Consider the following 12,660-nt stretch of genomic DNA (forward strand, 5'->3'; position numbering starts at 1 on the left):
GGCTGTAACTCAGGAAAATGATCCCTGACACTTAGCGAGTATAAAACTGCAAAGGTCATCCAAGGTCAAAGGTCAGGTCAAATTTAAAATTGATCTGATCATGCTGTAACTCAGGGAAAACAATCCCTGGCACTTCCACAAGTATAAAACTGCAAAAGTTATCTGAGGTCAAAGGTCAGGTCAGATTTGAAGTTGCTCTGATCGGCCTAGGCCTATACCACAATATGCTGTCGAAGTCACATGGTTCAGCTATGGTGCGGTAACCGCTCTAGTTATTTGTAAAAAAGTGAACCAAAATCGAGGTCATTAATACCTCACAATTGACCTCGCAAAATGCGTAATTGTTCAATTGTAAATGTTAGTACTTCCGTGTGCACCGTGTTTTGCGTTGAACAAATTACGAGAGCCCTGGTTGCCATATTTGGATTGCAGGCTACCATATTTGGACAGACTTTGAATTCGCACTATTGGATGCACTGTTTTTGCCTGTTCTATTTTTGGAAAGGGAAAATGTAATAATTGTTTATTTTTACAAACTTTTGAGGAAAATTTTGTGTTATTTTGTAAAGTGAAGAGATGAAAGTCATAGTAATGAATCAGGTTAATCACTTTGGATCGGTAATATGCACCCTGAAGAACATTCTGAGGTCCAAAGCAAAATGTATAGATATTTCATAATGCCCTCCAAATAACCGATGCGCAGTTATTAACCTCTAATTATAAGGATCCTGTTGTAGAAACTTTTATACCATAATTTGATAGTTTTGAACCAGATTTAGCTACAAATGTATATCCAATTTTCATGTTACAAAAAGTTAAATCAACAATTCTAGGATGTGCTTGGATGGCTTCTGTGCCAAAGGTGTCTTTATGTCCTATATTTTAACCTAATTTCATGTTAACTTAGGGATGTACCACATCATAATGAAGTCAAAATAAAGATATTCTAAAAAAACAATCTGTGAATATCACTTTACATGGATGCCCCGTAACTTATTAAAGGTGATGATAGAAAAGCAATTTACTAGCCACTCCAGAAATCCACAAAAAATGTAACATCCATAAATATCATCAATTTTTCAAACCTAGTTATCCAACGCCTTCATATTAATGCACTCATTCTTCTCATCACCTGCGTGTTGATATTGTAACAATTTGCCGATTTCAGAATAAGAATTGGCATCACCTGCTTATACACTATATTCAAATAGAGAGATAATGTTTCTGTAAATTGCTTAGAGTGCTACTTGAGGTGGGTGGGTGCAGGGTTGCCAAAAGATTTCAGCCCGGATCGCGGGTCAAATAATCGAAAAGTCGCCCAATTTTTCTCTTTACCATTGATTTCTATGGGGCAGGAAACTATCGGAAGTCGCAGGAGCTAATGTTGAAAAGTCGCCCAATTTTTTTCTTAACCATTGGTTTCTATAGGACAGGAAATTGTCAGAAGTCGCAGGAAAAATCTTCAAAAAGTCGCCCAATTTGGCTACCAAATCGCGGGTTTGGCAACCCTTGGTGGGTGGGTCTTGTATTTGCTCTAATTTCATATATCTACTTCAGGCATTGGATGTAATCATCAATATAAAGACTCAGAATATCAAGTGACATACTTTTCTTTATCAATTTACAAATGGAAAAATATGACATTTTGGTGAATTATTCTTAAGTTACCTATCAAATCTCAATTTTATTTGACCAAAAAGTGTGGAATAAGAATTCAAGATATGAAGAAATAGCTTTTGACATTTTGTTGAGTTATTCTTAAATTACCAATTAAATATCAATCTTATTTCACCAAAGAGTAGGAAATAGGATTTCAAGACATACAAATATATTTATTTATACGATTTCAAAAACTGATAACATACAATTTGACATTTCGTGTGTTTTCCTTTACAAGTTATTTCTAAAAACTTACATATAAAACTTCAATCTTGTTTGAACCTAAATTTTAAAAGAAGGGTCAAGTATAGGGTGGGGGGGCTTTGGGGGGCTGGGGGTGCAAACAAAAACATAATGTTGAAGATGACAGATGTACTGCCCAAATTTGCATTATTAATGCTTTTTATATGCCAAAATTAGGTTAATTTTTCCAACTGAGGGTACTCTCTATCTTCCTTGGCTAAAACCTTTGTGGATTCCCAGTCAATGTTGTTTAGTACGGGAGGCCAACCAGATCAAGAAGAAATTGCCAAAACTAAATCGCGATCAAGGATTGGAATTGCCAAATGTAATGATGTTATTCCAAGTTGACATTAGATTTAAAAGAAGAACAATCAAATCACATACAGACACACAAACAATGCTATTATCTGTAGAAAATTACTATCATCTGTAGATAGCAAATTACTATCTACTGTAAATAGCAAATTACTATCTACTGTAGATAGCAAATTGCTATCTAGATAGCAAAGTACTATCTACTGTAGATAGCAAATTGCTAAGTAGACATCAGTATTATCAGTAGACAACAAAAATTTGTCATCAGTAGATAGCAAAAGCTGCGACCAAAAATCACCAATGGTCAACAAAAGGGCAAGTCCATGACAACATCTTAGGACTTCTGTGTCACACATCTTAGAAGATCTGTGTCACACATCAAAAATTCAAGGTTAGCTGAATTTGTTGTGCTGACTGAAAACTTTTAGAAATTACTTCATATTTGTATGTAAAATATTATCAGAAAGCACCAGTTACTTGATCTCAACAAGCATGTTATGTTTAAATGTTTTTGTATGTAGCAGTTTTTGATCTATATATAAGCTTTTCACATACTTTCTATATATTGGATATCGTAGATTTGAGGACAAGTTGTGATCACTCACTGAGAATCACACATTTTTAAATCACACATTTGCTACTGTAGCATATTGACCAAACCATTGTAATCTACTAAACAAGTAAAATACCATTAGGTACTGTTTGACTCATGGATGAGGAAGTAAGTGGATGCACATAGGATAGGAGATGTTGTATTTTGGCTGCTTTAAGCAAAAAGAAAATTAAAATTCTGTCTGACATTTTGGATCCCTTTCTTTCAAAGATTTTTTAAAATAGTACTATTTGACTCATGGACATAGAAATGGTTGACATAATTGAGGTTGCACTTCTGGCTTACTCTACAAAAAAAAAAAAAAAAAAATGCAGTATATGTCATTGAAGTGTTTTTGTTTTGTTTTACTTTCCATTTTCCAATTTTTCTGATATTGCTGATTATAAGTTCATAAGATCAGTTTCTTCATTTAAAAATGCACATTTTTTTCAAATGTTGAGTAAAGAATAGTCGCAGCCTTTTTTTTTTTTCTTCGAGTCTGAATACTTTGTGACCCGGTGTCAAAATTGTGTTATTTTTCTCATCTCATTCTTCAAATCTCTCCCAATCCCATATTGAGTCATGACCCATGAGTGTAGAACCCTTCCCAAGCAAAAATCATACCCATACAGAGTCTGAAATTTGGTGAGAATCCAAGAATCCATTCTTGTAAAATATAATCTTTTAAAATATGATAGTTGTAGGTGAACGCAAAAAATACAGAAATTCAGGCCGTGTCGCCTGCTCAAAAAACAAGTTTCCTTCTGTTAATTTTTTTTCTCATTTTTTCTTAGAAGTATAATAAAACATACATAAGACACTGCTCTAACATACCTTGTAATTCTTGGAATGTGGGTCAAAATGGGCTCTTCCAATTAAAATATATACACCCCAAGGAAGACATGACCTTATATCTCCCACACAGGGGGTGTAGATTTAAATAAAGTCACCCATTCAGGTAACCCCATTTGAAATCCACACCCCTGTGTGAGAGAATAAGGTCATGTTTTCCATAGGGGGTGTATGGATTTCAACTGGAATAGCCCAAATATGGGTTAAACTGTGACCTAATCAGATCCTTCCAGTTTAATATGTCAAAATTGTGGATATTTAGTTGTAATTTTGTATTATATGACAGAATTGTGCTTTTGTGAGTTTACACAAGCATTAAGTTGGGACTCCCAGTTGAGGCTTTTATTGATGCCTGTAGTAACAAAAGACAAATAATTTTCCACAACAGTGAATTGAACAAAAGTATATTAGTCTAGCATCTCTGATTGCAAATTTGTCAACCGATATCGTATGTTTTCATTTTTTATGTGTCATTTTATTTTGACAAATTCATCTTCAACATTTAGATTCAGATCGGGTCACCAATATGAAAATAATATCTTTTAAACACGCTCATACACAACAAAAACTTACTCGAATTAACCCTAACCATACTAAACAACACGAAACCACAATTCACAAAACATAGGCACGGGTAGGTATCCCATGTGACGTGATTGCGTCATCATGCGAACAGTCATATGGGACGCGGAAAGCTTGGCGGGCAAGCTACACCCCGTTTTAAGGTAGGCCCGTGCATGTGCCTGGCACCCGAGGGTCGGTGGTTCAAAACCGCACCCGAGAAAAAAAGATTTATCTTCTTCTTTCTTTCTTCCTTCCTTCTTTCCTTCCCCCTCGCCAAAAAGCAGCGAGGGCGTTAGGGTTAATGCAAGTAAAACAAAATTGTAATACATTTTCTTCACAATCAATGGAGCAATTTCTGAATATGTGATGCCACACTCAATGGGCTATTCCAGGTGGAATCCATACACCCCTTATGGAAGACATGACATTAATGTTCCACACAGGGAGTGTGAATTTCAAATAAAGTCACCCATTCAGGTAACTCCATTTGAAATTTACACTCCCTGTGTGGGAAATTAAGGTCACATCTTCCATAAGGGGGTGTATGGATTTAGCACAATAGCACAATCCTGATCAGAGCCATAACCAAACCTGAGTTGAAAATACCAGTTTTAGAACATTCTTTGATGTTATTTATTTCACTTCTGTAAGTTGATCGGCAGGAATTCAATATGCAAAAAGTAAACCCACATTAAAAGTGTCATAGTTGACCTGCCTGGTCTCTATTGATTGTGCTTGTTATAGAAAATAGACAACGTATCGGACACAAATGAATAATTTGTGATGCTTCTGGCAAGATTCTCAAAACTAAAATATATAAATATTAATCCGCGATGCTAAAAGGCCTGGCGATTAAGAGCTGATCAAAGTGTAGCTCTCCATGCCCAAATATATGTTCCTATGATGACATAATCTGATCATATGTTATACTTGCGCTTTCAGTTGCTTTGTGCCTTAACCTCTTTTGGTTGGGTTAGGATTAATAAAGCCGCATGGCAGCTATTATTGGTTATAACTATCTGCCATCCATCCTGTACTCCAACACAAGAATGTAGTCTACACAGAATTTAATACAATTACCAGTTCATTTCAATTGATGCGGCAATTTAATCAACGCCGGGGACAAATTTGTCTGGCTAGGTGTTAATCACATTACATCTCAAGCCTGACTTGCTATTAAAGACTCATTACACAGTGAATCTCATTACAATTGAATCTCATTGGATTACATTTGCAAGGACTTGTTGCAGGGCTTGTAAACACAGACGAGTAGGGACATTTTCTTGTCTAAAACCCACCAAACAGTGTTTGAATCCTAGGGAACTGATCAAGTTCTAATCCATATTACCCACATAGCCACGATATAATACCGAAATAGTGGTATGTGTCACATACTAGTACTTACAACATAGTTGCATGTCAATGATACGCCACTATGTCATGCACAACATAAGGAATGTTGTTCACAATTTTCCCATTGAGTGAGATACGTCAAGCCTAATTAGTGATAATATCTAATTTGTTAATAATGTGATTCAGAATGTAGAGCTTAATACATAGATTATGAAACTTAACTTACCTCATTATGACAAAAATGGCTAATACATCAGTACATGTATGCCATCTGAGCGACAATTTGATTCTGTTCAAAAATTCTTTATTCTCAATTCAAAAAAAAAAATCTTTTCCTGGCATGAGGAGCAGATGTGGGATTGGCAGGCAACATACACTTTAGTTAAAGGAGTATTTCGAGATCCTAGCATCCTTTTTTTATTGCATTTTTCAGTAGATATCAACGAAAAAAGCTTATTCCCAACATTTCAGTTGATTCCGATTTTGCGTTCACGAGTTATGCATGATCATAGGCCAGTGTTGTAATTTCGTTCTGGTGTACCAAAACGTAATTCAAATTTGACGAAATTTTTGTTAAACAAATTAATGTGCAAGACATTTTGTGCACATGTAGCTAGAGGTTTCAGTAGTATAAAAAAATTTTTTTGGAGAAAAGTTGCGGATGATGCTGTGGATCATGAAATGCCCTTTTAAAGTATCTCAGTATGCATATTTTAATATGCATAACCATACCATATTGGCATCTGGGTTCTTCCCATTAACTGTCATGACACTTTAGAAACTGAACATTTTTCATGAATTAAAAAAAAAAGTATCAAGTTGCAATTCCCAAATGAGTATTGACTTAACACACTTTTGTACAAGAAATCTGTCTTCATGTTCTAATTCTTATGTAATCTTTCTATAATTGAAATAAAAGACGGAATAAATGAAATTGTACGGATTTTTCCATTGCCTATAGCACAGGTGTTTTCTAGTCATTCATTCAACACATTAGCAGTTTGGGAACTCTTAGGTTTTTAAGGAAGCTTTGATGGGAAAATGCTATAAAGAAGGAAGATTAGAAGAACAGGAATTGGAAACTAATTTATTTCTAGAAATTAAGAGTCCCATGAAGCATGTTAAAGGGCATTCATTACACACAACATGTCCCATACAAAAGTTGAATCACTCTTTTAATGCTGAAATCAGGCAAATGGGCTATTCCAGTTGAAATCCACATTCCCCTGTGGAAGATTTTGGAAATATCTAACACAGGGGGAGTATGTTTTTCAAATGTAATTGGTCAAGGTCAATCATTTTGAAACCCATACTCCCATTGTATAATGGCTTTACCTATATCTTCCACAACTGGAGTAAATATTTCAAATGGAAGTTACCCAATTGTTTATTATATTCAAAACTCATACTCCCTCTGTGGAAGACTTTAGCTAAGGGAGCGATCGTTATTTATGACAGAGGGGGGAATGGGAAAATTTAGGGGAGAATACGAAATTTTTGGGGGTCTTTAGGGGGAACCTAAATTTTAGTTGAACCAGGAGGGGGATTGTTAAATTTTAAATGGAGAAAATTGGGAAAACAAGGGGAAGCATAAAAATTTTGAGCGGACGCGTGGGGGAACGCGAAATTTTTTGTCGATATTTTTTCCAAAACGCCCATTCCCCCTTGCTGTAAATAACGATCGGTCCCTAAATCTTTCACAGGAGTAGTGTGGGTTTTAAATGGAATAGCGCTAATGGAATTATTAATCTGCAACATCTCATTCTTGCTCCTCTTTCAAAAAGAAATATCTCTGATTTCTTGATTCATGTTTAAGAATATGCATAATTAGCCTATTGTCACGATTTCATTATGCAGTGAGGGATTACTCCCTGTCTTGATATCTCTGAGTATGCTTAGGGACCGTTCACAAACACTTGTTAGAGATCTCAAAAATGTCGGGGCCCCCTTTTTATATGAAAATTATGGGTCAACCCCATATATAGAAAAGCATATAAACTCAATTTTCCCAGGAAAATTTTAGGTCATTTTTTACAGGCCCCATTAACCGGCCCACACCCTTATTAGAGGGTCAAAAATTTTAAGGGCCCCCTTTCTGCATCAGCACCCCCCCAAACAAGTGTTTTTGTGAATGGTCCCTTACATAAAGGCAATATTTCTTTCTATTTCTCCCAATCAGGGTTGCCATTCTCTCATTCAGGGTTGTTCCATCAATTGCACTTACCCACTTCTCACGTCTGTCCCGGGCGTCTGTCAAAGGGGACACCCTTGCAAAATCCCTTTGTACGGGGTCTTTCAGTTCAAGTCAATTTTCTCAGCACCGAAAATACCAATTTGCCTTGTCTTTGGTAATTGTTTAAAGTTGGTTTCCCTGACAAGAAATCAAACTTTTGGAATTGTTTCATCAAGAGGTATTTATTTTATGGCATGTTTTGTAATTTCCCCGGGGTAATTTCCACCATTGAGTGCAACGGTAAGTGTCCCCTATGTGTCCAAGATAGAACAACCAAATCTCGGCAACAGCAACCCATGGGAAGAAGCGATCCATCGCAAGTGACGTAATGCAGACCAACAGAATACCCGCACTTTCAATTATTGTCCAACGACTTGAAAATGGCTCTCGCGATTTCGTAAGTTTTGAGCTTGATCGGGTAAAGATTAATTTTAGCCTTATTTTTCAGTGGATTTTGATACAAAAAACAACAAATCATTTTTTGAAGATGATTTTTGAATAAAATTAACAAAAGAAAATGTCTAGAAATGCCTAATTTAATTGATTTCTGACAAGTTTTATGTTGGGCGGATTTTTAGAAATGTGTGCAACATTTCAAATGCTGCACCATGAAATGGGCTCACAATGTGTGGTAAAAAAATGGCAACACTGCCCCAAACTCTCTCACTTCTCTTCTCACCATTTCTGTAACAGGTACAATGCCATAAAAGCAGACATTTTATCATACATGTTTCTGCTTCAAACTGTAAAAATAAGGCTTTTTTTCAAAAGCACTCACAGAGAGCAAAATTAACCTACAAATTTTGTATGTTCCAGATTTGATAAAATGCAAATAATAAAACACCAGACGACTTTATAAGAGAAAAGGCGCTGCCGAATGCCCGCAGGCTGCAGCGATAATGTAGCAACTGTAAGCTACTTTCCATGCCCAAGCTTAGCCAAGTTAATTGAACTTAATCTTAAGCTATACATGTCATGAATGTTATCCTATACAAACACCACAAAAAGAAAGTCCCCATTTATTTGAGTGCTCAGAACTTTGAGCACAATTAATTTAAAGTAATAAAATCGATATGAACTTGCGGAGAATTGTACTTAGCTACTGGTCAATTTTCTGCTTTCAAACCATTTTTTCAAAGAATCATGTGATTAACACTTTATTCAAATTAGTGAAAATAATTTGAAAACCTTCACAACTGAGTCTGAGACATACCTAGTATCAAAATGGTCTTTCTCACTATAATAAGGCCCAAAAAAATGTTTGGTTGCCCTCAGAGACCGACCCAAAAATTAGAAATCGGGTTTTTTTTCCAATCACTTTTTAAAAGAAACCTTAAATTTGGACAGAATCAAGGACATTTTATATTTGTTATTCACTCATTTATTAAATGCATATTTGATTTAAATCAAGAAGTACTTCCATTTAAATTCAGTCCAAAAACGCACAATTTTCAAACTGTAGGGAAAACGGAGGAAGAGCCCATGAAGGGATACGCCATCTAGGAGTAAATATGTGACGGTTACGCCATTTAAGGTATTAAATGTTGACATTTAGGGTAGCAGATTTACTACCATTAGTAAAACCATTTCGGGTCTGTTTTGATGGTTGATTAACAAGCATGGATTGCCCTTTTATAACCGAATGACCCCCAGGTTACAACCACTCAACAGGTGGGGACGTCCTTTTTTTGGAGGTGTACATAATGCAATCACATGGAGTATAAATAGCCAGACTTGAATTCAGGATCATGCATAGACACTCATACCAAATACACTCTATTGTCAAGTCTTCATTATGAGCTTCTTAATATTCTTTTCATTAACAAAATACATAGAGGGTGGTACATCTATACATATATTTACATGAAATTAAAGATAATGGTATTCATGTAATTTGTGGCTGGTGCCATGATGGTGTTGAAATGATGGCGCATAAATTAAAGCACATTCTCATTTGATTTCAGTGCAAAAGTTGATATTCATGTTCCAATAAGAGGTACCCCAGGTCCTACTTTTCAGGAAGAACACCAGCTGAATACAATTTTTACACACATAGCAAATTAAGCCTTATGGGGACATGTTTTTAGATAAAACAAGAAGAGTCTTTCAAAAAGACACAGTTCACGGATAAGGTGTATAGTACTTTGTTTTTTTCCCCAAACTTAATTTTGTTTTATTTATCTTGTTTATCTTGGTATCTTAGTTATCCATGATTGAGGACAAACATGTACACACCCCTGTTTGTAAATACCTGCAACCGAGGACCTCATTCTGCATATGATTTAATACATCTAACCGAGGACGCACACACCTGTTTTTAATTGACACACCGTGGATGTCACACATTCCCCCACCACTTACTATCTAACCGTGGCCCGTCCTGAACCCCCTAAATGTGGACCTGTTTTAAATGCATTTTTACGTCATTTGTGATGTCCTGGTTATATCCATGCAACCAAGGATGTCTAAAGGTTGGTAGGGAAGTGTGTCCTCATTTGTGATGTGTGTATCCATATGTAGGTCCTTGGTTGCAGGTTTTTTTACAAACACCCCCCCACACACAAAACACAACTGCTATGAAATGAGAATGTCAAATTTGAACATTAGTGTGCTATTCACAGGGGTGAGATTCAAAGCTTCTGAAATATCCTGAAAATAGTAGAAAATCCTGTAAAACAGCATGAAATTGGGCTAAAATACCCCCCAAATGGACTGAAAATCAATAAAATAGTGTGAATTTTGGGCACAAACAATCCTGAAATAAGGTAAGAAGAATCACACTACCTAAGTCCATGTGGGTTCAAGACAAGCAGATCATCCAGTCTAATAGCGATTCGAACAAATCCAAAATTCTACCAAATTAAGAAGAAACTCAGAATTCTAATTCTACCCAAAAGAAATTTGATGTCACAAAAAGACATACAATCTGACATGCATATTGGGCTATTCAGTTGAAATCCATACACCCCTATGGAAGACATTACCTTAATCATCCACACAGGGAGTGTGAATTTCAAATGGGATTACCTGATGGGTGATTCCATTTGAAATCTACACTCCCTGTGTGGCAGATTAAGGTCATGTTTTCAATAAGGGTATGTGGATTTCAATTGGAATAGCCCATTGCATGAAAGTTTCAAAACTTCTAAGTAATAAACTTAAAAACAAAAAAAATTATCAGTACCTTTTTGAGTGAACTCCCAAGATCTAATGATATATAAACTTTGTCACAACATATCATTAAAGACTGTGACAAATTACTACCCATACATTTGATACCATATTTGGCCTAATTACAGCACACATATGCAAGTAATAAAACCTGGTTTCACAGAAAAAAAGTTTCTTCCTACTCAAGTTTCAAAATTACACCATTTCTCTTTTTTAAAGTTACATTTTCCAGAATCTTGTGACATCAATGGGTGAAAGAAATTTGAGCACTTTCAGATCATGCACTGAAAATCTCAAATTCATCAAGTAAGGAAATAAATCTTTCTATTCACTACATACTTACAATGTCATTGTATGCACCAAATTGAAGAGTTTTTATTTCTATGGGGGGACTCATAAATCTATTTTGTCGATTATCTCACTTTATAACAACGTTTCATAGTGCTGATGTGATTCAGCGTGTTTGAGTCTACTGTGCTGATGTTCTTATCACTGCACTGCACTTGCACACTTATTAATGCCATAATTTTTCAAATGAAATTGGTTAATTTTTTCAAAACTGATTTTTGGCATATTTGTAACATTTACTCATGTCCCAACTTGCATGACCTAATTGGAATCGGCCAAATTAATTGTGTTTGTAGGACAACAGAACAATTTTGAATTAATGTTGTAATTACACTAAATGTTAGACTATGAAACAGTTATAGTTGGTTTAGAATTATGATGAGTTTAGGACTTAAATTACAATGCCTCATAACTCTTTGTGAGATCAATCCCAGATTTAATTCTCATAATAGTCGTCCACCTGACTGATTGACACATACGACAAACAAAATAGAAAAGAGCAATAAATGATGTACATACCTTCAGAAGTTGTAAAGCCTGTGGTCCTATGGTAGATATACAATCACATCCTGAGGCTTGTAGTAGGCTGTTTTCCTGCTGTTGTAGTATCCCTGGTAATGGGCCACTGAGCAGCTTGGTCCAGATAGCCACAACCTACATAAAAAAGAAGAGAGAGGAACAAGAAATGTTTTATGATCTGGTATGACAACAATATACCTTTATTATTATTATTATAATAACGTTTTCAATCCCATCAATTGAAAACCAATTTAACCCCTGCAGAATAAATGCTGTGGTCCCCGTTGGTAAGGCCTATTGTGTGAATTTGTGTACTGTTGCCAAGTCACGTGGTACACAGGCGATGTTTTGCATTCCGATCATTTCTTGTTTCGTCATTATTTTGTCAGATTCAACAAGACTAGGTTGTGTTTACAAAATTTTCTTTATTTTACAATTTAACTACCGTTCATAAGTAGTAATCCCAGTAGCTATATATATATTAATTTGGAAGTGTATTTACAACAATATTTCGTGGCGTGGACCATGTTTTCATTGATGGTTTTCGTCGGAAAAATACAACAAAATATGTGCGGCGGTTTGGAATTTCATGAACTTTGAGTGGAACATTGGGAGAAAGCCTCAGAAAGGGAGCCTATACGGTTACAGCCCGCTAGTCCGAAGGCCCGCCAGTCCGAAGGTTCGCTAGTCCGAAGGTTCGCTAGTCCGAAGGTCCGCTAGTCCGAAGGTTCTCTATTCCGAATTCTAAATAAGGTCCGCTAGTCCGAATTTTTAATAAGGCTCGCTAGTCCGAATTATATATAAGGAAGTG

General features: G+C 35.8%; 1 protein-coding gene across 3 annotated transcripts in view; it reads right to left on the reverse strand.

Annotated features, from left to right (window-relative positions):
* Positions 1 to 12,660, reverse strand: part of LOC140164243 (HEAT repeat-containing protein 6-like) — a 386,072-nt gene that overhangs the window by 285,707 nt on the left and 87,705 nt on the right. For all 3 annotated transcript variants that reach the window (XM_072187509.1, XM_072187510.1, XM_072187511.1), the window contains one exon: positions 11,850 to 11,984. In XM_072187509.1, the coding sequence (XP_072043610.1) occupies positions 11,850 to 11,984 (135 nt within the window). The remainder of the gene's footprint in view (positions 1 to 11,849; positions 11,985 to 12,660) is intronic.

Source organism: Amphiura filiformis, chromosome 11 (genome assembly GCF_039555335.1).
Source record: "Amphiura filiformis chromosome 11, Afil_fr2py, whole genome shotgun sequence".
Taxonomy (NCBI): domain Eukaryota; kingdom Metazoa; phylum Echinodermata; class Ophiuroidea; order Amphilepidida; family Amphiuridae; genus Amphiura; species Amphiura filiformis.